The 25923-nt window shown below is 38.4% G+C and overlaps 6 protein-coding genes across 6 annotated transcripts; 3 read left to right on the top strand and 3 right to left on the bottom strand.

Moving 5' to 3' along the window:
* Positions 1 to 1119: 1119 nt before the first annotated feature.
* Positions 1120 to 1777, bottom strand: LOC140748523 (chorion class B protein PC401-like). Its single transcript, XM_073081337.1, has 2 exons — positions 1730 to 1777; positions 1120 to 1632 (listed from the first exon to the last, which is right to left on the bottom strand). The coding sequence occupies exons 1-2, from the start codon at positions 1775 to 1777 to the stop codon at positions 1120 to 1122; spliced, it is 561 nt and encodes a 186-aa protein (XP_072937438.1).
* A 383-nt stretch (positions 1778 to 2160) lies between these two features.
* On the top strand, positions 2161 to 8398 carry LOC140748522 (uncharacterized). Its single transcript, XM_073081336.1, has 5 exons — positions 2161 to 2211; positions 5351 to 5678; positions 6344 to 6681; positions 7727 to 7810; positions 7904 to 8398. The coding sequence occupies exons 1-5, from the start codon at positions 2161 to 2163 to the stop codon at positions 8396 to 8398; spliced, it is 1296 nt and encodes a 431-aa protein (XP_072937437.1).
* A 1171-nt stretch (positions 8399 to 9569) lies between these two features.
* LOC140748521 (chorion class B protein PC401-like) lies at positions 9570 to 10281 on the bottom strand. Its single transcript, XM_073081335.1, has 2 exons — positions 10234 to 10281; positions 9570 to 10136 (listed from the first exon to the last, which is right to left on the bottom strand). The coding sequence occupies exons 1-2, from the start codon at positions 10279 to 10281 to the stop codon at positions 9570 to 9572; spliced, it is 615 nt and encodes a 204-aa protein (XP_072937436.1).
* A 383-nt stretch (positions 10282 to 10664) lies between these two features.
* LOC140748520 (uncharacterized) lies at positions 10665 to 14969 on the top strand. Its single transcript, XM_073081333.1, has 5 exons — positions 10665 to 10715; positions 11674 to 12001; positions 12644 to 12923; positions 13901 to 14015; positions 14430 to 14969. The coding sequence occupies exons 1-5, from the start codon at positions 10665 to 10667 to the stop codon at positions 14967 to 14969; spliced, it is 1314 nt and encodes a 437-aa protein (XP_072937434.1).
* Positions 14970 to 17602: 2633 nt separating this feature from the next.
* On the bottom strand, positions 17603 to 18451 carry LOC140748519 (chorion class B protein Ld10-like). Its single transcript, XM_073081332.1, has 2 exons — positions 18404 to 18451; positions 17603 to 18103 (listed from the first exon to the last, which is right to left on the bottom strand). Exons 1-2 carry the CDS (start codon positions 18449 to 18451, stop codon positions 17603 to 17605), a joined length of 549 nt encoding a protein of 182 aa, XP_072937433.1.
* Positions 18452 to 19086: 635 nt separating this feature from the next.
* On the top strand, positions 19087 to 20125 carry LOC140748518 (chorion class A protein Ld5-like). Its single transcript, XM_073081331.1, has 2 exons — positions 19087 to 19137; positions 19757 to 20125. The coding sequence occupies exons 1-2, from the start codon at positions 19087 to 19089 to the stop codon at positions 20123 to 20125; spliced, it is 420 nt and encodes a 139-aa protein (XP_072937432.1).
* The last annotated feature ends 5798 nt before the right edge of the window (positions 20126 to 25923 follow it).

The raw sequence follows: 25923 nt of genomic DNA, 5'->3' as shown, positions 1-25923 counted from the left end.
ATATTTCTGAAGTCGGCGCTCAATATATTTCGTTGGAAAACGATGTAAACAGCGTGTCTACTATGAAGTCGGTTGTATTTTTTGTTAAAAAAATTTTTCACCCTTTTTAGTGATGACATACTAACATTTATATTAATATACAATATAAAATTGTATAAACGTGATCATAAATGAAGGTAAGGTTTGAATTTACATTGATTGGAACAGCCCGCTCGCAGGGCGCTGCCGCGCCCTGCTCGCTTAGTTTTATATAGTCTTATATGTTCCAACCTAACCTAACTAAATAGTCAATGATGAACTGGCTTTGCAATTTCATTAGAACCTACACCAAATATCTTCAAACACAACTCAATTATTCCCATCGGTTGAGGAGTTACATATTTTGTCTCCGACCCACATTATCAGACCCTTAAATAGTCAATGATGAACTGGCTTTGTAATTTCATTAGAACCTACACCAAATATCTTCAAACACTACTCAATTATTTCCATCGGTTGAGGAGTTACATATTTTGACTCCGAGCCACATTATCAGACCCTTAAATAGTCAATGATAAACTGGTTTTGCAATTTCATTAGAAGCTACACCAAATATCTTCAAACAAAACTCAATTATACCCATCGGTTGAGGAGTTACATATTTTGTCTCCAGAACCCGCTTTGATCTTCATCATATTTAAATAGGACCAACTTGTAGCAATTGTACACACACGAAATGAAAGGCATTAAAATAGGTTCATAAACAGCGAAGTTATGGCTGTTATATTTACATAGGTGGAGGAGTTGCCCTCATTTTCTCCAGAACCCATCGATGGATCCTAACCATATTTAAATGGGACCAACTTCCAACTCGTCTCTATACAATAAAAAAAGAATTATTAAAATCGGTCCACTAACGGCGGCGTAATTCGTGTACATACATAAAAAAAAAGGATACCGGCCGAATTGATAACCTCCTCCTTTTTGAAGTCGGTTAAAAATAGCCGACAATATTTTGGTTAATGTTTATTTAAGCGTGATGGGACATTATTGTCTGGAATTATTATGTTTGAAAGTAAAAAATACATATACGCTATAATGCAAATCAAATTTATTTGAAAGTAAACCTACAGAAAAGATTTACAAGATCAAACCACAGCCGCAACCACATCCGGCAAGTCCTAGAGGTCCAGCGATACCAAGAGGACCAGCAATGCCAACAGGTCCAGCAACTCCTAGAGGTCCAGCCACACCCAGGGGTCCGGCTATGCCAAGAGGTCCAGCTAAACCAAGAGGGCCAGCCACGCCAATAGCTCCGATGTCCTCAGCAGTAATAGCGACAGCTCCGTTGCCGCAGCCATAAGCGATAGCACCGGCACCGGCGGTGGGCAGAGCGCCTTCGAGAGCCACGGTTCCGAGGAAAGGCACAGCACCACCTACGGCCAGAGCGCCTTCGTAAGCGTTCTCAGATACCACAGAGACTCCGACAGGGATCAGAGGAGAGGCGCTGGAGACGGCGAGGCCGGGACCGTTAGAGGCGGCGAGACCAGCAGGTCCTACGCCCAGGGCTCCAGCGCAGGGACCAGCCAGCAGTGGAGCAGCACAAGGAGCAGCAAGCAGAGGCGCAGTGCCAATACACTGACCAGAGATGCTCTGAAAATATTGCAATATCATAATAAATCATTATATTAAAAATTCATAAACACACAAATAAATTAAGGATTCTTTAAAAATAATTTTATATCCATACCTGGATCAGGAGCGCCTGAGCGCAAACGAGAAGGGTCTTCAGAGACATTTTGTGTTGGGATGCTCGAAGTCACAGACGACAATACTTTCAATGAAGATTGTGTAGAGTTATATACTGTTTTGGTTCTTCTTATCAATTGCGTATTACGAAGTCAAATTAGAAAATTAGTGGATCAGTTTTCCAGTGTCGTCAAGCTATGTGAGCTTTATTTTGTCAGGCTTCAGACGAATATTTAAAAATCAACTAAACCATTAGAAATGTGTATAAAAAATTTCATCAGTTTTTATTTCGTAACGAGAACATGTATGCTATGATTATGTTTCAAGCTGATGAAAAACTTTGTTTAAATTTCTAATGTCTCCAGTATAAAAACCTTCGTTTGTTTCCAAGAATTCATTCTGAGTTCATCTCCGTTAAACACATACACCACCATGTCTTCTTTCACATTCTTCCTCCTCTGCGCTCAGGCCTGCCTGCTCCCGGTAAGTCTTCCAATAATATCTTATTGTTACTATAATAGTTTATAAGACTTCCTAAAGCTGGTCATTATTGGAAAGTAATTGATCTATTCATTGTTCTCGTGTTATGTTCGTTTGCCAAAGCGGTGTAGAAACATCCCTGTTTCAATCATGTAATGTTTTTAGTCGCATATTATTTCATCTATATATATATAAGCGAAAAGATACTCACGTTCAAGAGTATTAATCAAGGTTTTGATTAAACTACTGAAGCTAGAATCATGAAATTTGAAATATAGCTTCATTTTATAATGTAGATGTGCACTAAGAACGGATTTTTTGATATTCCACCGTTAAAGGAGTTAAATAGGGGTTGAAAGTTAGTATGAAAGTCCGTCAGTTTTAAAGCAAACTGGATGAAAATTGGTATTTAGCTTTCTGATTTAAAGTAATAAAAATCTAATCTAAGGGTTTTTCCAAAATCAACCCTAAAGGTGTTTAAATAGGTTGAAATTTATTTTAAATTTTGCCATTTTGGAAGCCAGCACTATCAAAGTTAGCCATTACTTTACTGGTTAGATATAATAGAACTTTAGTTCTACCGTTTTTAGAAAATCAACCCCTATGTGGGTTAAATAAGGGTTGTAAGTTTGTATGGAATTCTCCCAGTTTTGATGTAAACTCTATGAAATTATGTATTTGGGTTTTCGATAAAAAATAATTAAACACCTATTTCACCATTTTTGGAAAATTAACCCTTAAGTTGGTAAAATAAGGGTGGACAGCTTATTTTAAAATTTGCCAATTTGAAAGCCAGCACTATGAAAGATAGCCATTGCTCTACTGGTTAGATATAGTAGAACTTTAATTCTACTGTTTTTGGAAAATCAACCCTTATGTGGGTTAAATAAGGGTTGTAACTTTGTATGAAAGTCCTCCAGTTTTGATGTAAACTGTATGAAAATCGGTATTTGGGTTTTTGATAGAAGATAATTAAACACCTATTTCATTGTTTTTGGAAAATCACCCCTAAGGTCGTTAAATAGGGGTTGGAATTTTATTTTAAACTCCGTTAATTCGGAAGCAAGAACTATAAAAACTTGCATTTGGCTTTCCTGTTGCAAATAATAGAACTTTTTTAATACCATTTATGGATAATCTACCCTTAAGGGGGTAAAATAGGGGTTGAAAGTTTGTTGAGAAATCCGCAGATTTTGTAACAAAGTCTATGAAAATTGCTATTTAGCTTTCTGATTTAAAGTAATAAAAATCTAATCTAAGGGTTTTTCCAAAATCAACCCTAAAGGTGGTTAAATCGGGGTTGATATTTATTTTAAATTTTGCCATTTTGGAAGCCAGCACTATGAAAGTTAGCCGTTGCTTTACTGGTTAGATATAAAAGAAATTTAGTTCTACCGTTTTTGGAAAATCAACCCCTATGTGGGTTAAATAAGGGTTGTATGTTTGTAGGGGATTCCCCCAGTTTTGATGTAAACTCTATGAAATTATGTATTTGGGTTGTCGATTAAAAATACTTAAATACCTATTTCACCATTTTTAGAAAATCAACCCTTAAGTTGGTAAAATAAGGGTTGAAAGCTTTTTTTAAAATTTGCCAATTTGAAAGCCAGCGCTATGAAAGTTAGCCATTGTTCTACTGGTTAGATATAGCGGAACTTTAATTCTATTGTTTATGGAAAATCTACCCTTAAGAGGGTAAAATAGGCGTTGTAAGTTTGTATGAAAGTCCTGCAGCTTTGATGTAAACTGTATAAAAATCGGTATTTGGGTTTTCGATAGAAAATAATTAAACACCTATTTCATTGTTTTTGGAAAATCATCCCTTAAGGTCATTAAATCGGGGTTGGATTTTATTTCAAACTCCGTTAATTCCTGTTGGAAGTAATAGAACTTTTTTAACACCATTTACGGAATCTACCCTTAAGAGGGTAAAATAGGGGTTGTAAGTTTGTATGAAAGTCCCCCAGTTTTGATGTAAACTGTATAAAAATCGGTATTTGCGTTTTCGATAGAAAATAATTAAATACCTATTTCATTGTTTTTGGAAAATCATCCCTTAAGGTAGTTAAATGTTTAAAAAAGTTATAGACACCTTCAGCTTTAATCTGCAAAGTATACATAAACGGCGAAGGAAAGCCTGCACAGCTGAGAAATATATAAAAAAATCTCAAAGGTATGTGTATTATGAAGTCTACCAATACGGACTTGGCCAGCGCGGTATAGACTACAGCCTAATCCTTCTCACTCTGAGAGGAGACCTGTGCCCAGCTGTGGATTAATTATGGGTTGATGATGATGATGATGTAATTGTTGTATATTTGGAGAGAGCAGGAAAATGGATCTAATATTGGCGAAATTTAGTTAATATTCACCACTTTATATTTTAAAAATGCATATACCTACTAATGAAGCTACTTCCTACTATGATAAAAAATACTAAAAATAAAAATAAATACCTGGTACGGAACCCTCCGTGTGCGAGTTCGACTCGCACTTGGCCAATTATTTAGTTGAGTTTACCATAAAAGCGTGTTTTTTAGTTTTTTGAACTATATTTATTTTATTAATTTTTGGTATTTGTTGTTATAGCGACCATCATTATGCATCGTCTGTAAAAAAATCAAGTGTCTATCTATTACGGTTTAAGAGCTAAAGCCCTGTGACTCACGATCAGACAGCGGAGGGATTCGTTTTACCCTTACCCTATGAGTACGGAATCCTTAAAATCATTCTTCAAGATGGCATTATAGATATGTTTCAGTATATTTGAGTTATAGGGAAGTAACATTATTATTTTTTAAAACTAAAAATCAATCTAGTCACTTTGCCTAAACTGTCCCTAAGGCGCTTTCTCTCGCCTCGAAAATCGTTATTCCTGAGGATGTTGATAAGGACAATGGTACAAAATTATTAAAATCGTGTATTATCATCGGTTTTTGATAATTCTTCAAAAATTTGAATTAAACTGAACGTTCAAAGTGAATAGAAATCGGGTTCAAAGATTCCGTTACTGTGACGTACATACATACATACCTACATACAACCCAAGCTAATAAAAGCGTGTTAAAAATCAAAATATAATTGAATACCTACAGGTTCTGTAGTATGGATAACCTATTGATTTCTATATATTTTGTTACAGAGTGTGTTCAGCCAGTGCATTGGGCCCGCTGTGGGTCCATGGGGTGCTGCCCTGGGCCCAGCGCTAGCTGCTGGACCCCTCACTACCGCTTGGGGTGGTCCCCTCGCTGGCGGCATCGCTGCCCCTCTTGCCGGTCCCCTGGCTACCGGCCCAGTGGGTGCGTACGGTGGCGCCGGTATCGGTGAGGTCGCCGTCACTGGCGAGCTGCCCGTCGCCGGTACCACCCTCGTCGCTGGACAGGTGCCCATCCTCGGCGCTGTGGAGTTCGGAGGCCCCGTCTGCGCTGGTGGCACCGTCTCCATCGCCGGCTCCTGCGCTTGCGGATGCGGTGGACCCTTAATCATCTGAAAATATTCCCTGATGATTATTTAATAAATAAAACGAAGTGTTTTATAAAATTAAAAACAAATAAAGGCAAATATTATTCTTAGCAATGACTTAACCTCTTTTTCTATGTTCATAAATCAGAACCTAAATTTCAAAATGTTACGTTGCGTTTTAAATCTAATAAATATTAATAATTTATTTCTCTTTTTTTTAATACTCATTAAGATTAGATATATTGTAAGGGCACGTTTCACATTCTCCTTGAGAAGTTCAAGCTTTGGAATTTCAATATTGATTGCAGCAATGAAGCGAATTTACAAGTCATTAAATACTACTAAATGAGACATGAGTTCTAAGAAACATTGACTTTTATCTACGCCTGTTATTAATAATGAATATTTCAAATGTTCTGCTTTCCAATGTTTTCGAGATTTCACAATTGGTGCGTACAAGAAATTGTCAAATTTTGGTGGGTAAAATTGGATAAAATGGGTGCTATTAATCTAAGCATACGATAAGTGGATGCCTAAATTATACTTTAAATACGCAGAAGGCATGCTGTGTCTTTCAGAATATAATATGAAAATAAAATATATCAATTCAAGTGAAATACGTTTTGAGTGCGTTGTAATCTTTATTCGTTCGCTTCAATTTTTAAATCAATAGATGTAACCAGCTCCGTATGGACCGGTGCCATAGGGACCAGCGCATCCGCAGGCGCAGGAGCCGGCGATGGATACGGTGCCACCAGCACAGACGGGGCCTCCGAACTCCACAGCGCCGAGGATGGGCACCTGTCCAGCGACGAGGGTGGTACCGGCGACGGGCAGCTCGCCAGCGACGGCGACCTCACCGATGCCGGCGCCGCCGTACGCTCCGCAGGGGCCAGCAGCGAAGGGACCAGCAGCGAAGGGACCAGCAGCGAAGGGAGCAGCGGCGAAGGGAGCAGCAGCGAAGGGCTCGGCAAAAGCTCCATACGCGCCGTATCCGTAACCGAAGCCGTCGTAAGCTCCGTAGGGGCCAGGACCATAGCACTGCCCGAACACATTCTGGAAATTGAATTGATTAGGGTTTTATTGTTAAAGTTTACATTATTACAGTTAATAACCAAAGATATTAAATCAATATAATTATACCTGGAGCAGGCAAGCCTGGATGCAGAGGAGCACGAAAGCGAAGGAAGACATGTTTGTGTGGTTGTATTCAACGGTTGTGTCCTGAATATTGTATTTAACTCCGTGCGACATATTTATACTATTCAGCGACATCATTTTCCTACAAATAAACATTACATTTCGTAACTTGTATCTTTCAATAAGTCACTCCCAACGAACGTGCGTAAATGTTTATGTTTTAATCACTTATGTCATAGTGAAATTATATAGTGTAAAATAATCGTTTATATGTCAGTTCATATGTATATTTTTTCTAATAACTCATTCATTGGCAGTCACATAAATAAATAAATAAAAAATGTAATTTTTAAACTTTAGTAGAACTATAACTACAAAGATTCTCAGAGGTCAGCGGTCTCAAAAAGTTGAAAAAATCTCTCTCTCTCTCTCTCAATTATTGTTACCAAAATTATAGAGAGAAAGATCATAAAACATATTTTTTATCAAATGTGTTTTAGTATTTTTTGTACAATGAATAATGATTTGATTGCCTTTTTCCTTTGATATCAAACATATGAAGGAGAATCAAACAAGAGAATCGCCTTAGTCTGTTAAGAGAGCCTTAATCGAAATAATATAAATTCAGGCAATCTAAATGAAATTTTAAAACAAAACATATTTTGTACATTTACCTAACACAAATATTTGAACTAATTAATAGATTAGGCAGTAAAGTAACCACAAGGTTTTAATATAGTTAATAAGTATTAGGTCAAGTTTAAGCTAAGCAATAACAAAAGTGAAGAGCACGTACTCTCTAAGTGTCAAGAAAACGTTTTCGTAAAACTAAAATTACAACACTCCACGTGAGGGGTGATAAACTACATTTAATTTGTATAAAAGCCACCTTCAGAAAACTAAACGTCACTTTCAGTTTGTTCCAACAACAGCAAGTACACCAACAAACATGTCCATCAAGACCGTCCTCCTCGTGTGCGCTCAGGCACTCCTCATCCAGGTATTGTGATATAATATGATTAATTTTGACAAATAAATGATTAAGTATTGTTAATAATTGGAATAGTGATATTAATTTGTTGTTATTTTCCAGAGCATCTCCGCTCAGTGCATTGGCGCTTACGGCGCTTACGGTTACGACGGTTTCGGGTACGGCGCTCCCTTCGCCGCCGCCCCCTTCGCCGCCGGTGCCTGCGACTGGGCTTATGCTCCAGCCGCCGCCCTCGCCGCCTCCAACGGTCCTGGCCTCGCCGTCTCCAGCGCCTCTCCTCTCATCCCCGCCGGAGTCTCCGTGGTGTCTGAGAATGCGTACGAAGGCGCTCTGGCCGTAGGTGGCGCCGTGCCTTTCCTCGGAACCGTGGCCCTCGAGGGCGCTCTGCCTACCGCCGGTGCCGGTGCCATCGCTTACGGCTGCGGCAACGGAGCCGTCGCTATCACCGCTGAAGATGCCGGAGCTTATGGGTATGGTCTTGCTGGACCTTATGGCTACGCTGGTATCGCCGAACCTTTCGGATACGGCTATGGTCTGGCCGGACCTCTCGGCTACGTACCTGGCTACGCTGGTTGCGGCTGCGGCGCTTTTTACTAAACCAAATAACTATTTATAAAAATCTTTAGTCCAGAAAATAAAATTGTATTTGAACACTATTCCTTGTTTTTTTTCGTTTTTAACAAAAAACATTCAAAATACGTAACAAAAACGGACATTTGAAAAATTCATAGTTCATGCATGCATTGTGAATGCAGTAGACATTCTGATATAATCATCTTCCATTCTTTCGCAAACAAATCGTTTGAGAGGATGAGAGTTCGTGGCATTTAATAGAACTTTCTGCATAAGCAGACGCCATAAGTTATAAGTTGGTACCTTTGTTATAATACTGTGGCGCCTTCCCACTACTAGTCAAGAGATGGCGCCACGAGTATTCTGAAACCCGCCACCGAAGTTTTCTCAACGTCTTGCATATGTACAAGTTCAAATCTGAGACTGGAGTACGGCCACTCCCCGGGCATGATCACCTAGCCCACAGTGCGATCTCCCTTTGCCAAAATACTGTTAAATCATCCAAAGGCTATGTTATGTGGATGTAAAAAAATATATTACTGTCTCATGACATAGTTAAATATTTTTAAGATATTTAAGTGCTTCATTTTTAGTATTATATGCGTACTAATTATGTGTAATGACACATATGTGTTATAAACAGGTGGTTTGTTTGTTTGGTTGTAATGAATAGGCTCAAAAACTACTGGACCGATTATAAAAATTCTTTCACCATTCGAAAGCTACATTATCTACGAGTAACATAGGCTATATTTTATATAAAATATACTCGATAAATAGATTTTTAGGCGGTGCAAAGTTTTCCGGGTCAGCTGGTCATATATAAGATGGTAAAGCCAATCTGACTTAAGAGTCTACCTCTACACCAATTTCTAAATTGAAGCAGTTCTACGTTTGATGGAAAGTTGTGATTTCCGTCTGAATTACATATGAGGCGACCACCTAGGTCCTCAAGAGTGTTGACCAACAGTTCGCAGATATCCATAGATAGCACTGACCACTAAACATCAGGTACACTGTAAGATTGTTTGTCATACCTTATACATCTTCTAATAATAGCCGACAATATTTTGGTTAATGTTTATTTAAGCGTGATGGGACATTATTGTCTGGAATTATTATGTTTGAAAGTAAAAAATACCCATACGCTATTATGCAAATCAAATTTATTTGAAAGTAAACCTACAGAAAAGATTTACAAGATCAAACCACAGCCGCAACCACATCCGGCAAGTCCTAGAGGTCCAGCGATACCAAGAGGACCAGCAATGCCAACAGGTCCAGCAACTCCTAGAGGTCCAGCGATACCAAGAGGACCAGCAATGCCAACAGGTCCAGCAACTCCTAGAGGTCCAGCCACACCCAGGGGTCCGGCTATGCCAAGAGGTCCAGCTAAACCAAGAGGGCCAGCCACGCCAATAGCTCCGATGTCCTCAGCAGTAATAGCGACAGCTCCGTTGCCGCAGCCGTAAGTAATAGCACCGGCACCGGCGGTGGGCAGAGCGCCTTCGAGAGCCACGGTTCCGAGGAAAGGCACAGCACCGCCCACGGCCAGAGCGCCTTCGTAAGCGTTCTCAGATACCACAGAGACTCCGACAGGGATCAGAGGAGAGGCGCTGGAGACGGCGAGGCCGGGACCGTTAGAGGCGGCGAGACCAGCAGGTCCTACGCCCAGGGCTCCAGCGCAGGGACCAGCCAGCAGTGGAGCAGCACAAGGAGCAGCAAGCAGAGGCGCAGTGCCAATACACTGACCAGAGATGCTCTGAAAATATTGCAATATCATAATAAATCATTATATTAAAAATTCATAAACACACAAATAAATTAAGGATTCTTTAAAAATAATTTTATATCCATACCTGGATCAGGAGCGCCTGAGCGCAAACGAGAAGGGTCTTCAGAGACATTTTGTGTTGGGATGCTCGAAGTCACAGACGACAATACTTTCAATGAAGATTGTGTAGAGTTATATACTGTTTTGGTTCTTCTTATCAATTGCGTATTACGAAGTCAAATTAGAAAATTAGTGGATCAGTTTTCCAGTGTCGTCAAGCTATGTGAGCTTTATTTTGTCAGGCTTCAGACGAATATTTAAAAATCAACTAAACCATTAGAAATGTGTATAAAAAATTTCATCAGTTTTTATTTCGTAACGAGAACATGTATGCTATGATTATGTTTCAAGCTGATGAAAAACTTTGTTTAAATTTCTAATGTCTTCAGTATAAAAACCTTCGTTTGTTTCCAAGAATTCATTCTGAGTTCATCTCCGTTAAACACATACACCACCATGTCTTCTTTCACTTTCTTCCTCCTCTGCGCTCAGGCCTGCCTGCTCCCGGTAAGTTTTCCAATAATATCTTATTGTTACTATAATAGTTTATAAAACATCCTAAAGCTGGTCATTATTGGAAAGTAATTGATCTATTCATTGTTCTCGTGTTATGTTCGTTTGCCAAAGCGGTGTAGAAACATCCCTGTTTCAATCATGTTATGTTTTTAGTCGCATATTATTTCATAATAAATATAGTTCAAAAAACTAAAAAACACGCTTTTATGATAAACTCAATTAAAAAGTAGAAAATAATTTTCAATCTAGGAATCAATTAAGGAACAGTAAATAGTATAATTGTGGAAAAAGTGTGGGGTGCTTTTCGAAAACTGATAAGTGGAGCACCTATATTAGCGTGTTTTTTAGTTTTTTGAACTATATTTATTTTATTAATTTTTAGTATTTTTTGTTATAGCGACCATCATTATGCATCGTCTGTAAAAAATCAAGTGTCTATCTATTACGGTTTAAGAGATAAAGCCCTGTGACTCACGAACAGACAGCGGAGGGTTTCGTTTTACCCTTACCCTTTGAGTACGGAATCCTAAAAATCATTCTTCAAGATGGCATTATAGATATGTTTCAGTACATTTGAGTTAAAGGGAAGTAACATTATTATTTTTTAAAACTAAAAATCAATCTAGTCACTTTGCCTGAACTGTCCCTAAGGCGCTTTCTCACGCCTCGAAAATCGTTATTCCTGAGGATGTTGATAAGGACAATGGTACAAAATTATTAAAATTGTGTATCATCATCGGTTTTAGATATTTCTTCAAGAATTTGAATTAAACTGAACGTTCAAAGTGGATAGAAATCGGGTTCAAAGATTCCGTTACTGTGACGTACATACATACATACCTACATACAACCCACGCTAATAAAAGCGTGTTAAAAATCAAAATATAATTAAATACCTCCAGGTTCTGTAGTATGGATAACCTATTGATTTCTATATATTTTGTTACAGAGTGTGTTCAGCCAGTGCATTGGGCCCGCTGTGGGTCCATGGGGTGCTGCCCTGGGCCCAGCGCTAGCTGCTGGACCCCTCACTACCGCTTGGGGTGGTCCCCTCGCTGGCGGCATCGCTGCCCCTCTTGCCGGTCCCCTGGCTACCGGCCCAGTGGGTGCGTACGGTGGCGCCGGCATCGGTGAGGTCGCCGTCGCTGGCGAGCTGCCCGTCGCCGGTACCACCCTCGTCGCTGGACAGGTGCCCATCCTCGGCGCTGTGGAATTCGGAGGCCCCGTCTGCGCTGGTGGCATCGTTTCCATCGCCGGCTCCTGCGCTTGCAGATGCGGTGGACCCTTGATCATCTAAAGAAATTGTTTGCTTAATGTCGAATTAACGAAACGTGTAATGTTTTGAAATGTAAAATGATAATGAAAATAAACACATTATTTTAGAATTATAATTTTGTCACGAAGTTTATTAGAAGCAATGATTTAACCTAAAGAGGTTAAATCATTGCTTCGTTGCAATCATTGCAAGTTGTTATTTCTGAAGTTAAAAGTAACTTCAGAAATAACAACTTTAATTTCAAAGTGCTGCTTTTGATTTTAAATCCAAGTATATTATATGTATTAAAAATGCAAACGTTTTCAAAACACCACCTTTTTTTAATGGTAGTGTATCAAAAATTAAATACATGGATTATGTACTGAATTGATATATCAACTAATTCTAATAATCTTCAAACATATAGAATGAAATAAGTTAGGAAAAATTTCTAACCAAAAATTAAGGTAACTTCCGTCGAAGCTTTAGGCAGGCTGATTAGTAAATTATTTATTATTTATACATAATGAATACAGTCTTCTACTCATTTTCTTTAACAGAGGATTTTATTTTTACCCTTTAGGACGTAATTAATCATAATTTAATGAAAATACATTTTAAGTGCGTTGCAATCTTTATTCATCGGCTTCAATTTTTAAATCAGTAGAAGTATCCAGCTCCGTAAGGACCGGCTCCGTAGGGACCAGCGCATCCGCAGGCGCAGGAACCAGCGATGGAGACGGTACCACCAGCGCAGACGGGGCCTCCGAACTCCACAGCGCCGAGGATGGGTACCTGTCCAGCGACGAAGGTGGTACCGGCGACGGGCAGCTCGCCAGCGACAGCGACTTCACCGATACCAGCGCCTCCGTACGCTCCGCAGGGGCCAGCAGCGAAGGGACCAGCAGCGAAGGGAGCAGCGGCGAAGGGAGCAGCAGCGAAGGGCTCGGCAATAGCTCCATACGCACCATATCCGTAACCGAAGCCGTCATATGCTCCGTAGGGGCCGGGGCCGTAGCACTGCCCGAACACATTCTGGAATTTGAAGTAGTCGATATGAGTGATAAAGTTTAACCCAGTCGTGAAATATAAAAGAAACATATCAATTAATTGCATTATATGATATACAAATCAAAGATATACCATACCTGGAGCAGGCAAGCCTGGATGCAGAGGAGCACGAAAGCGAAGGTAGACATATTTGTGTGGTTGTATTCAAAGGAACTTTCCTGAATGATTTTTGATTCGTAAGACAAAGTATTTATAATACCAGTTTATATTGTTCTTAGAATATTTCGAAATTGGTAATGTCCTCATTTTTTTATTACGTGCGATAGACGTTTATATTTTCGTCATTTAACGGGGAATTAGATTGTTTATTCAAAAAATTAAGCCGTGTTCACATGAATTGTTTATATTGAAATGTATAGAAAATATGATGGATTCAGTAGCATTAATATTTCCGATTACCAAATTTTTGAAATATTTTTAATAATATAGCAGTAGCAGACGAGCTTGTAGTTCATCTGATGGTAAGTGACTATTGCCGCCCATATAAATCTGTAATAAACCAAGATAGGATTAGATATTCCTACCTGAGGTCGGCCAAGGAATCGTTGCTGCCCCTGAGGACTAAGGTGGAATGCATCAGAAAAGTCATCTTAAACGATTCCGGAGATATAGCCATGTGACAGACGGATAGACGGACACACAGTGAAGTCTTAGAAATAGGGTTCCTTTTTTAACCTTTGGGTATCCACCCTTTGGGGAATCCTAAAAACAAAGAGAAAATGAACCATTAACGTACGTTTAAAAGTAATAAAAACAAACCTTACCAAACGATTAACACGTGCTTAGAACAATAAAAAAAAACCATTAGAAATGTTTGCTCTAGTTTCACAATCCTGATAAAAACGTACAGTTTTTGTTATAAAAATGGAACTGACAGCTTCAAACATTATACAACAACAAGTGTAACAACAAACATGTCCATCAAGACCGTCCTCCTCGTCTGCGCTCAGGCGCTCCTCATTCAGGTATTGTGAAATTTGTTTAAAATAGTGATTTTACTTATTTTGTAGTATACTTTTTCGATACTATTGAAGGAGCAAGCGAGCAATCCATTTCATACCATATGATCTCCATTATTTTCCGTGTTGAAACCCTGAACCCCTTTGTCGGGACCAAGGGTACGCTAGAAGCACTCGTCCGCAATTCCATAAAGGACAGATTCTGCCTGAAGCCGATCACAGATGCGTTTCCCACTCCTGAGGACACAAATTGTCCCTCATATTTTCTAAGCCAGGTGGTATATTGATAATGATTCTCCTCTTTCTTTTATTATAAATATAGTAATTTATTAAGTTTCCCTGTGTGTGTTTTATATTACAACGCGATGCATCTGTTTTTTAGCTCCTTTGAGTAATGTTAACTTTATTATTATTTTCCAGAGCATCTCCGCTCAGTGCATCGGAGCTTACGGTGCGTATGGTTATGATGGATTCGGTTACGGTGGATTCGGCTATGACGGTTTCGCTTACAACGGTTACGGCTATGGAGCTCCCTTCGCCGCTGGCGCCTGCGCTGGTCCCTACGGATACGGTCCCGCTGGTCTCGCCGCCTCCAACGGTCCCGGCCTCGCCATCTCCAGCGCCTCTCCTCTCATCCCCGCCGGAGTCTCCGTGGTGTCTGAGAATGTGTACGAAGGTACCCTAGCTGCAGGTGGTGCTGTGCCTTTCCTCGGAACTGTCGCTATCGAGGGCGCTCTGCCCACTGCCGGTGCCGGTGCTATCGCTTATGGCTGCGGCAACGGAGCCGTCGCTATCACCGCTGAAGATGCCGGAGCTTATGGGTATGGGCTTGCTGGACCCTACGGCTACGGAGCTGGCTACGCTGGTTTCGCCGAACCTTTCGGATATGGCTATGGTCTGGCCGGTCCTTACGGCTACGGAGCTGGCTACGGTGGTTGCGGCTGCGGCGCTTTCTACTGAAATTGAACTTGAACACCTGAACCTGAACAACTTGAACCTGAACACCTGAAAATAAAAAGATCCCTGCAATATTCTTTCGTTTTTTATTATAAAACATTGAATCAATTAAATTATTTATTAACCGTCAAAAGCCTGTACGTGTTGATAATCATATTTTAGATCGGGGATGACCCTGATCTAAAATTCCTCAGCTGGAAATCAGTCACTCCAGACTCCCGCAGCCTCTAACGTGTACGCCACTCGAATATCATTTAAGTTAGAGTTCAATATTTCAGTAACGAGGGCGATCGTACCATGACAAGAGGCCAAGAAAGCAGGAAGTGCTAAACTTTCCGTCGTTTGGACACCTATGCCACCAAACCTTTTTTTTTGTTTACGAGGGGGAAACCTTCAAAAGGTACCCGACGACGTAGGAGCGACGCCGGGTTATGTGGGATTTTTACCGCACTAAAACCCCCACGGTGGCCGTCCTTAGCGCTTGTTGGAGAACTCCGGGATCTCCGAGGGAGCACTTTTGGCTCCTCCCACACCATCTGGTGTTTACGACGGTATGCGACCACACATACCGTCGTCCTTCCCGGGGTTGCTTGCTGGACGGTTCGAGATCCCACTCTTGCCGTCCGCAACCGTAGAAGCCCCCTTTTAGTCGCCTCTTACGACTGTCAGGGAATACCGTAGTCCTATTCTATTCCCGAGACTACAGGGACAACCGAAAGAGTTGCCTGTATCCTGAAACGATAATCTCATTTTAAATTTTGATGTGAAACATCTATAGCCGCACGTAAAACCGATTTCTGGCGTGGCGACGCATGCCGTGCGCAAAAATCGTAATATTTTATATTATCATTATGACATATTTAGTTCCTATCACAATATGTTCTTTTCTGCATATTACTTTTACAAAATAATGTCGATGTTTCACATCTGCCAGGCGTCCCGTGACGGCTCATATGTTTTTTTAATAAGCTATCTAAAATTGTTATAAAGTATCTAAAATATGAGTGACCAATGGGAATTTCCAAAATGGACAACAATGAAGTAAATACAAGAATTTTGGAGCGAAAAAGCAAAGGTGCAAAATATAAACAGTCATGTGAAGTTTCAAACCATAAAGTTGTTCCGAAATGTTTGTAAGGTGATGTTATTTAGAATTTATAATTGGAACACCTAATATTGTCAAATTTTCTTTTTCTAAACTAGATATATTCGGCGATATTACATTGAATTGCCCATAAATATTATGACATTGTTCAACAGATAATTTTTCGCAAATAAAGATTTCACATTTGTTAAAATTTACACTCAAAACAATTTGATTAAAACGCCGTATTTTATTTTTGGGTCCTCCAATACAGTTGATGCAGGTCCTTCCAAAGGACCATCGTCTAGGTACCATACATTAAATTTCGAATTTAGTTCTTTGATTATTGGTTGTATAGCCAAAGTAAAAATTGCCAAATAATATTTTTTGAAGAGCTCCCATACTTTTGATATCTATTTTTATGAAAATCTCATGCTTATTTCTATTTAAGTAAGTACGAGCTGCGTGTTTAAAACTTACATGGGCACTCGGAGCACTTTTAATTATTAAATAATTAAGTACTGTAACATTAACAACTTATATTTTAGTATTTAAAAATATTTTTTACGGAGATTTTATTTTACTGTGACAACGTTAATATCAATCCATAATGCTAGGGGAGCCCATGATGCTAAATGTGTAGAAACAAGGGCATCATTGGTACCTATACGATTGTGTAGATTAGACGTTAGAATGAAGAAAAGGTTATATGATATTTTTCGATTTAAGTAGCTGGGTGTTTTCTTATTCTGGCGATTTGAAAAAAAAGTAGTATGAGAATGTATGAAGAATAATGTATTTTCCTTAAAAATTAGCCTTTTCCTTTAGTTATACACTAGCTGAGCCCAGCAAACGTTGTGTTGCCATATAAATAAAAAAAAATAAGGGTGATAGATTATTATTTCCCAGGGATTCATGCTAATAAGGGACACTATCAGATAGCAAAATAATACAGGTTGTTTTTTTTTTTTCAAAATGAGTATTTTTTTCACTACTTCGACGTGTGGTAATCGGCAGATTATGTTTCCCATTTTCTAGCATTAGTTCCTTTATATTTAAAAGAAAATTGACCTCGCTCGAGAATGTCCAGTGATCGATTTTTTTGATTGTGCAAACCCCCCAACATAGAAAGTTCATTTATGGTTTAGGTCCTAAACTTTACAATACTCTACAGGGTGTAAGGTATCTCCCATATCATAGTCTGACGCGCTCGAGATACTTCCGAAATCCCCTCTTGGGCTCCCCAACTATAAGGGGATTGACATTGACGTACGTATCTTTGGAGGAGTATACGGGTATCTTTGGAGGAGAACCAAAATAAAAATTGTACCTAATAATTTGACTTGTAAGTTGTAGTCCGAAATAATGGCTTAAAATTAATTATTCTTCTTTTTCAAGTTACTTCATATAACTACCGATTTTAAACTTCGCCACAAAATGAAGATTCTCGTAAATCATACCATGAAATATTTAAATTGTATTTATATTTGTGGATGGAAAAAAAATAAAATTATGTATAACAACTTTTATTTCTTAAGTACGAATAAAGATTTTAGTAATAAGCGCCACATCCGCAGCCAGCAGGTCCATAGCCGTAAGGTCCAGCGAGTGCAGGACCGTACGCGAGAGGTTCAGCGATACCAGCGTAGCCGTAGGGCCCGGCCAGACCAGCGTAGCCGTCCTCAGCCGTGATGGTCACTGCGCCGTTGCCGCAGCCGTAAGCGACAGCACCGGCACCAGCAGTTGGCAGAGCACCCTCAATAGCGACGGTTCCGAGGAAAGGCAGAGCGCCGCCTACAGCCAGAGCGCCCTCGTATGCGTTCTCGGACAGGACGGAGACTCCAGTGGGGATGAGAGGAGAGGCCGAGGAGATGGCGAGGCCGGGACCGTTGGAGGCAGCAAGGGCTCCAGCAGGAGCGTAGGCCCAGCCTGCGAGGGGGGCGGCGGCGTAGGGTGCATCGTACCAGGCAGCAGCGCAGGGAGCAGCGGCCAGAGGAGCAGCAATGAAGGGAGCGGCACCGAATGGACCGCCGTAACACTGAGCGGAGATGCTCTGGAACAAGTTATTGATTTTATAAACACACGGTTGCTGACTGGCGTGGTTCGTCCTAGCGACCGACGCTGATTGCCACCACTTGTCGTAGCTAATTGACAGCAATCGTCAACGACGATCACCAATACGAAAAGTCGCTCTCGTATTGGGCTCACTTTTGCTTGTGTTTTAACTTCCTAAGGGATTAAATCAGGTGATTTATTTTTTAGTTACTGCTTTTTATATAATTTTAAGCCAGTGAACTTAAGACGGCTTTGAATGAATAAATAATGGATTAAATAAAGAAATAAATTAACCAACCTGGATGAAAAGCGCCTGAGCGCAGACGAATACAATTGACTTGAACATGTTGGATGAGTTAAGACACCGAAGTCGATGATGATTAATACGTTACTAACATCACATTATATACTAAAACCTTTCTAAGAATTTCTAAATATTTCATCGATAATAACGCAATTGTAATTGTACGTGACTTGTTGAAGAAAGTGTGTGGATAAGTATGTCATAAGGGTAATGTGATAGATAAGCAAAATGCGTGATGTTTTTCCAAAATTATGCTAATGAAAAAAAATCGCCTGTATTTTGAGGTATAGCGTTTAGCATTTAGTTTGCATTTAGTTTACATCTTACTTATATTATGGATTGTTGAATTTCTGTAGTGCGTTATTTTTTTGCTTGCGTATTTTTCTTGCATATAACTCTTTTTGAACTTTACACGCGTTTCATTACGCGTATGTTATTGTTTATTGATAGCCACTTATTAGGAACTCTATCAAAATTCACGATATTTCTCGAAATTGTATTCTCGATATTTCTCGAATTAGTTTTAATTGTACTTAAAATTTTGTTTTCGTCACGTTTGACAATGAATTGTCGCAACTTGTAAACACGTGTTATAAAACTTAGCATTGGCGGTAGTATAAAAGCCTTTACTGGGGCCCATTGTATCATCTGGAAGCAAGTCGTGAAAGCAAGTGAACATGTTGTTCCTAGCTTTCCTTTTCGTCTGTATCCAGGCTTGCCTGGTCCAGGTAAAGAATCTTGTCTAACATCATTAGTATCATCATCATCATTATTATTAACACTCAAATCTCATTGTTGCTACCAAAATCTATTTAGAAAATTTATTTATTATAAAGAAAACAAACATTTAATTGCTAAATTACAAAATCCACTATTTACCTATTTTCTATTGAACCGTGCAAACTAGTAATAGTTAAAACGTGACTATTGTAACTATTTCTATTCATTACTATTTGACAGATGGCGCCACGCACTGTATCTTATCTTGAGTTATATTATTTTGAATGAAATTGGTCGACAAATTTCGTAGTAACTATTGAACTTCGTAATAGAAAGACAGTTTAAAACTTCACAATGCATGTACTTCTATAGCTGCCAAATTAAAAATAAATGATTTTAATAACGCCGACGATTGAGCTGAAATTTAGTATATAAGTTTGATTTGAATGACGATGTACGATACACTTGGTGACGTCATTCTGAATCCAATATCGCCCTTAGATGACGAACCAATTCTTTATTTTGATTTGATTTTTATCGTAAGCTTTATTGATTATTCTCGGAGGTCTATTAATACCCAAAGGTTTATATACAATAATTGAAAAAAATCTCAACATTTCATTTCAGGATGTCTCCAGCCAGTGCATTGGGTCATACGGAGCTGGTCTGGCACCAGCTGCGTCATTGGCACCACTGGCGAGTCCTTGTGGCACGGCTCTCTCAATGTTCGCTGCTCCCTTCGCTACCTCCCCATTTATTCCTTTTACTGAGCCTTTTTTAGTGGAGACCGCCGCCGGCCCATTTGGTGCGTACGGCGGCGCTGGCTACGGGGAAATAGCTGTTGCTGGTGAGCTTCCAGTGGGTGGTACAACCCTCGTCGCTGGACAGGTCCCCATCCTCGGCGCTGTGGAGTTTGGTGGAATCGTTCCAGCTGGGGGAGCCGTCACTATCGCTGGGTCCTGCGCCTGTGGATGCGCTGGGCCTTACGTCTACTAGACGTTTCCTGATTTGATTAAATTATTTAATTCTGATGTAACGTCTATTTAAGTAAATAACATCGTACGATCGATTTGATTTTTATTTCCTATTTCTATAACTTTCTGAATTTGGATGAAATGATTATAATTAGTTTTATCTATATACATATACGTGACGACTTTCAGCAAATCATTAAGTGATGGCGCCACATCATTCTGAAACACACTATTGAAGTTTTCTCAACTTCTTGAATATAGAATAGCTTCGAAGTAAGATTGTCGGAACATAGCCATTCCACGGGCATTATCACCTGATCATGCCCAGGGAGTGAGCTAGGTAGCCCACAGGGAAATCTTTGCCAAATACATGTTGTTTATTTGTTTTTAGGGTTCCGTACCCAAAGGGTAAAAACGGAACCCTATTACTAAGACTCCGCTGTCTGTCCGTCTGTCCGTCTGTCCGTCTGTCACAGGCCTCTACTGCTTAAACCGTAATAGATAGACACTTGGAATTTTGACAATGTATTTATATAGCTGGCACCTATAACAACAAATACTAAAAATAAAACAAAGTTGATTATAAATGGGGGTCTAAAACACGAAATCAACGCTCCGACCTTACCTGTAACGCCATCTATGCCTTCTGTGTTCAACTATATCAGGTTGTCAACACACACACTGCACACGTATAGTCTGATTGACTACAAAAATTAACAACAAACTAAAACTTTAAGAATTACACACATTTTAACAAACGCCCTATAAAAATAAGAAAAGTTTCCAGTTCAAACACGACAATCACGAAAAACATAATTTATTCCATTGGGACGATATTAGAGGCGGGATTTGAGGTAGATGGCGACGCGGCTATGTGGTGCGGATTAAATCATAACTAGTTGTCCAAGTTATAATGTATCGATCCACAAAGCTTTACACATAGTCGCTAGATGGCGTTAACTAGGCCGGGGGCCGGCCCAGATAATTTACCTGCAATTTTTCTTGTCAAATGCGCAAGTTCCCTTTCGCATCCCATCAGCATAATTTATAATAAGTCCCTTAAATCGGGTACCTTTCCTGATATTTGGAAACGGTCAAGAATAGTACCTATTTACAAAAAGGGAGGACTTGACAACATTACTAATTACCGGCCTATATCCATTATTTCAATATTAGCAAAAACCTTTGAATCGCTTGTACAACCGCTTTTATCTCGACACGTCCATCAAGGAATTTGTAATGCTCAACATGGGTTTGTACGTTCTAAGTCGACAGCAACCAATCTATCTAACTTTATAACTTATCTTACGAGTAAAGTTGACGCACGTATTCAGGTAGATACAGTTTATGCTGACTTATCCAAAGCGTTTGATAGGGTTGATCATCAAATTCTCTTGAATAAGCTATCAAGTTTTGGTTTTGGCGGACCCTTGTTACTATGGCTTTCATCTTACCTTAATAATAGACCTTCATGTGTAGTAGTCAAGGGTTACACATCTGATTTTTATATTGCTTCCTCGGGCGTGCCGCAGGGTTCTATATTGGGGCCACTCTTATTTAATATTTTTATAAATGACGTCACGAATGTCATTCAAAATTCTAAGTGCTTTATTTTTGCTGATGACATTAAAATTGCTAAACCAATAAAGTGCGTTAACGATGCTAAAGCTTTACAAGATGACATAGACAGATTATCTGCATGGTGCAAACAAAACAGAATGCTCCTAAACCCTGAAAAATGCTCCTTAGTCAATTTCACTCGTAATTACAATACTTTCAAAGTAGCTTACCACATAAACGGCATAAATCTTAATACAGTGCAATCACAAAGAGATTTAGGTGTAACTTTTGATAGCAAACTAACCTTCATCGAACATATAGATAGCATCTGCAAATCAGCACGTAAAATGTTAGGCTTCATATTCAAAAATGCAAAAGATTTCAAAAAATTAAGCACAATAAAGCTGCTGTACATCACACTAGTTAGAAGTCGGCTTGAGTACGGTTCTGTAGTATGGAACCCTCACTATCAAATCCATAAAGATCGCATCGAAAGCATACAACGACGTTTTACTCAGTTCTTCAGTCACGGACAGTTTAAACGGGCTCCATACAATGATCGACTTAATATATTTAATCTCTCAACACTATCAGACAGGCGCAAAATAATTGACATTACCTTCTTATACAAGATACTTAATAATTTTGTTGATGATATAGAGCTCTTAAACCACATTAAATTCAATGTGCCGTCGCGTATACCACGACACCCTACACCCTTGCTTGCCCACACTATATACAGAACTAATTTAGGACACCACTCCATTTTTCCTCGGTTATGCAGACTTCTGAAGGAATTCTTAGCTAAAGATTTTACTATCGACCTTTTTCATGATGGACTTGAAGCCTTTAAAAGAAAAATATATAGAGTCTTGCACCCCATTCCCAGCCATCCAAATCTAAAAGCTGTGTAATACCTGTTCTTTTTTTTTCTTTTTAAACTTTAGGCAACCTTATAATTTCCAATTTGTAATGTAATTTTTGTCATGTTATTAGTTGAGTACATCTATGTGTGTTTATGTACTCTTATATGTTAGCTGTCTTCATTTCTAATTGAAATTCCATGTTATTCTTTTTTGGCCTGTGTTATCTATAAGTTTTGTTGCATGTAATTTTGTTAATGAAGCAATAAATAAATAAATAAATAAATAAACTACCAAAAAAAGTTTATAGTAAAGTTGGTATAAACTTTTACATGTTATATGACCTACATAAATTGAAACATGTTTAAATAGAGATTTTACTAATATTTTTATATTCTGGATCGATTTCAAATTTGTTAGTTAATTAAACAATAACATACATAATATATTTTTATTACAAACTTTAATTTAAATTTCAAACTTCATGAAGGAGTCTGGGCATGCTTCATACAGTTTTGGGGTAGAGATGGAACAAATTGGAAGTATCCTAATTTGAAAGCTTATATATCAATTAGTCATTCTTGAGTATTTCGGGAATTTTGGCAATCTGTGAGCAAAATAATTTAAAGTTAAATATGAAAAAGTGAGGTTATGTTTGTCAAGAAAACAAATGAAAAAAATAATAAACTCGTTAAGTACATTTTACATAGGTAGGCTTGAGTCATTTACTTTTTGTATTTTGAAACCTGAAACCTGAAACATTAGTAGTGTCTAACTCTCTAAAATAGTGTATAGTGTATAGTGTGTAAACACACTATTTTAGAGAGTTAGACACCACAAATGTGTTGCTGGATGTTCGTATGAAACAATGTACATAATTGCCCAAGTTGCATCTGCTTTATCGACTTGCAATAGTCAAGAGCGATAGCTCATTTCTCTTTGAGGCCTAATATTATTGTAAAAAAAGCGTGGGGTGCATGGTGTCAATAGTTATAAATATTTTATTGATAGATATTGAGTAGAAGGATTATCATTTTGATAAAATCTTAAAAAGCACCCCACGCTTTTTTTACAATAAAAAATATTTTTATCTTATTTACACTATTCTTAATTCAAATTTTAAAAAAAATATTTTCTATTTTTTAGTTGGATTTTCTATAAAAAGTGTATTTTTTTAGTTTTTTTAAACTATTATTTATTTTTCATTTTTTGGGCGAATTTTTTATAAAAGCGTATTTTTTAACTATTATTTATTTTTCATTTTTTAGTGATTATTTTAGCGATTATCAAGTTTATCAAGTTTATCTTTCGAATCAGCATCAGAACCTTTGCTTAGCAGTGCAAAAATGAATATTGGGTCATTGTTTAACACAGCTGTATGAAGTGGTGTTTTACATTGGTGTTTATTTTTATTGTTAACGTGAAAATCCCAGAGGAGTTGTTGAATGACATCCGAATTGCCAATGCTAACTGCTTTCTTTCATAATTTATACCATATCCCAGGTCCTCTATCTTGGATAAAAGTAATCATGGAAAAAGGATGATAGAGCATCTTTTAAAAACAGGCGCTGATGGCAATACTCAAGAGAAAAACGGTCAACTGCTTTACATCTAGCCATTTCAAAAGGACGTCGTCCAATCATCGATTTAATATTACAGCATGATGATGTTAATATCAAAAATAATTCTAGAACTTCTTCTCTTTGTGTTGCTGCTGCCTGCAGAGATTTTAAAACTGTTAGTAGTTTAATTAATTTTACAGCTCGAGTTAATAATATAAGTTGTGACTATGACGATGAGCTGAAATCATATATGCCTTTACATTTGGCAGCAAGAAATGGGAACAATGAAATAGTGGAAATCTTGTTAAAGGAAGGTGCAGATGTTGAAGTGCTGAATGAATAAGGATGATGAGACACCGCTTCATGATGCTATTAACAACGGACGCGTCAAGTTGAGGTCAGGTCAGGTCAGGTCAGGTCAGGTCAGGTCAGGTCAGGTCAGGTCAGGTTAGGTTAGGTTAGGTGATCGGCGCGCCTGATAGATTCCTTTATTGGTCTTAACGCAGACCTGCCGGGTCTCAGGAAAACAAAAATCGCTGATCCTGATTATTCTAGTAAGGATAACGGGTCAGAATGTTTAAAATATTGAATTGTCATCGGTCCTTAATAAGTATGCCAAATTTCAAGTTAATCCGACGTTTTGAAGGGGGTTAAAATCATGTTCAAAGATTCCGTTACATACTAACATACATACGTCTGAAGCTAATAAAAGCGTATTAAAAACAGAAAATTATGGTCATAATTTTAAACCCTAATTGTACTTGTTTCATCTCTAGCCCAAAAGTCCCAGTCTTCGATTGTTCTGTGTTTAATAATAACATTGCAATGACTGTTATAAGTTATTATTTTATTATCGTGTTAATAGTTAACTATGTAATTGATAACAAAAGTAGTGATAGTCTAGTAGTTAGACGCTCGGCCTCTCAACCGAGAAGTCCGAGGTTCAAATCCCAGGTACGCACAATCTATGATTTTTATGTGCGTATTAGAAGTTAATTGCTTGCTTGCACTTGCTTTAACGGCGAAGGAAAACCTCCACACCTGGCTAATTATGCTAATTATGGGTTGATGATGATGATGTAATTGTTGTATATTTAGAGAGAGCAGGAAAATTGATATAATATTGGCGAAATGTAGTTAATATTCACCACTTTATATTTTAAAAATGCATAAACCTACTAATGAAGCTAATTCCTACTGTGATAAAAAATACTAAAAATAAAAATAAATACGTGGTACGGAACCCTCCGTGTGCGAGTTCGACTCGCACTTGGCCAATTATTTTAAAATAATTATTGTTTAAAAACTAAAAACCATTCTAAAATCGCTCAAGGAAAATCCTTAATCCTGATTCTTGACGATCTTAATGAAGTGCATGGGATAAAATTATTAAAATCGTGTATTGTCATCGGTTCTTCACAAGTGTTCAAATTTAAATTAATCGCACCGCTCAAAGTGGGTAAAAATCGAGTTCAAAGATTCCGTTACATACATATACACAGGTCAAGCTAATAAAAGCGAGGTAAAAATGATAAAATTAACTACAATTATTTTAATAAAATAAAATGTCAAACGATCATACAAATTAAATTTAAATTATAATATTTTGAAATTTTACTTAATTATCTTTGTAAATATGATAAAAGCCTAATCGCCTTAGTAAGAGATTAATGAAAAACTTTGTCAATTCCTTTAAGTAGTTTCTTTCTTTACACTTAATTATTATAGTGCATATAAGTTAATAACGTTACTGTAAAGCCGGCTACAGACTCACGCTGCAACTCTTGCCGAGAAATCTCCCCGAGAAATTGCGCGTGTTCTCGGGAGTCTCGGCG

This window comes from Epargyreus clarus, unplaced genomic scaffold (genome assembly GCF_041222505.1).
Source record: "Epargyreus clarus isolate Ecla_fem2 unplaced genomic scaffold, WU_Ecla_fem_2.2 ptg000016l, whole genome shotgun sequence".
Lineage (NCBI taxonomy): Eukaryota > Metazoa > Arthropoda > Insecta > Lepidoptera > Hesperiidae > Epargyreus > Epargyreus clarus.
This window is presented reverse-complemented; position numbering and strand designations above follow the sequence as displayed.

What these genes read in the sequence shown, in the direction of transcription:
- LOC140748523 (XM_073081337.1), bottom strand. Translation starts at nt 1,777, where the DNA reads ATGTCTCTGAAGACCCTTCTCGTTTGCGCTCAGGCGCTCCTGATCCAG. An exon ending in CTCAGGCGCTCCTGATCCAG is followed by an intron (nt 1,633 to 1,729) that starts GTATGGATATAA and finishes CAATATTTTCAG; the next exon opens with AGCATCTCTGGTCAGTGTAT.
- LOC140748522 (XM_073081336.1), top strand. Translation starts at nt 2,161, where the DNA reads ATGTCTTCTTTCACATTCTTCCTCCTCTGCGCTCAGGCCTGCCTGCTC. An exon ending in CTCAGGCCTGCCTGCTCCCG is followed by an intron (nt 2,212 to 5,350) that starts GTAAGTCTTCCA and finishes ATTTTGTTACAG; the next exon opens with AGTGTGTTCAGCCAGTGCAT. An exon ending in CTCAGGCACTCCTCATCCAG is followed by an intron (nt 7,811 to 7,903) that starts GTATTGTGATAT and finishes GTTATTTTCCAG; the next exon opens with AGCATCTCCGCTCAGTGCAT.
- LOC140748521 (XM_073081335.1), bottom strand. Translation starts at nt 10,281, where the DNA reads ATGTCTCTGAAGACCCTTCTCGTTTGCGCTCAGGCGCTCCTGATCCAG. An exon ending in CTCAGGCGCTCCTGATCCAG is followed by an intron (nt 10,137 to 10,233) that starts GTATGGATATAA and finishes CAATATTTTCAG; the next exon opens with AGCATCTCTGGTCAGTGTAT.
- LOC140748520 (XM_073081333.1), top strand. Translation starts at nt 10,665, where the DNA reads ATGTCTTCTTTCACTTTCTTCCTCCTCTGCGCTCAGGCCTGCCTGCTC. An exon ending in CTCCTGCGCTTGCAGATGCG is followed by an intron (nt 12,002 to 12,643) that starts GTGGACCCTTGA and finishes TTTTTAAATCAG; the next exon opens with TAGAAGTATCCAGCTCCGTA. An exon ending in GAAGGGAGCAGCAGCGAAGG is followed by an intron (nt 12,924 to 13,900) that starts GCTCGGCAATAG and finishes AAAAACGTACAG; the next exon opens with TTTTTGTTATAAAAATGGAA.
- LOC140748519 (XM_073081332.1), bottom strand. Translation starts at nt 18,451, where the DNA reads ATGTTCAAGTCAATTGTATTCGTCTGCGCTCAGGCGCTTTTCATCCAG. An exon ending in CTCAGGCGCTTTTCATCCAG is followed by an intron (nt 18,104 to 18,403) that starts GTTGGTTAATTT and finishes AACTTGTTCCAG; the next exon opens with AGCATCTCCGCTCAGTGTTA.
- LOC140748518 (XM_073081331.1), top strand. Translation starts at nt 19,087, where the DNA reads ATGTTGTTCCTAGCTTTCCTTTTCGTCTGTATCCAGGCTTGCCTGGTC. An exon ending in TCCAGGCTTGCCTGGTCCAG is followed by an intron (nt 19,138 to 19,756) that starts GTAAAGAATCTT and finishes ATTTCATTTCAG; the next exon opens with GATGTCTCCAGCCAGTGCAT.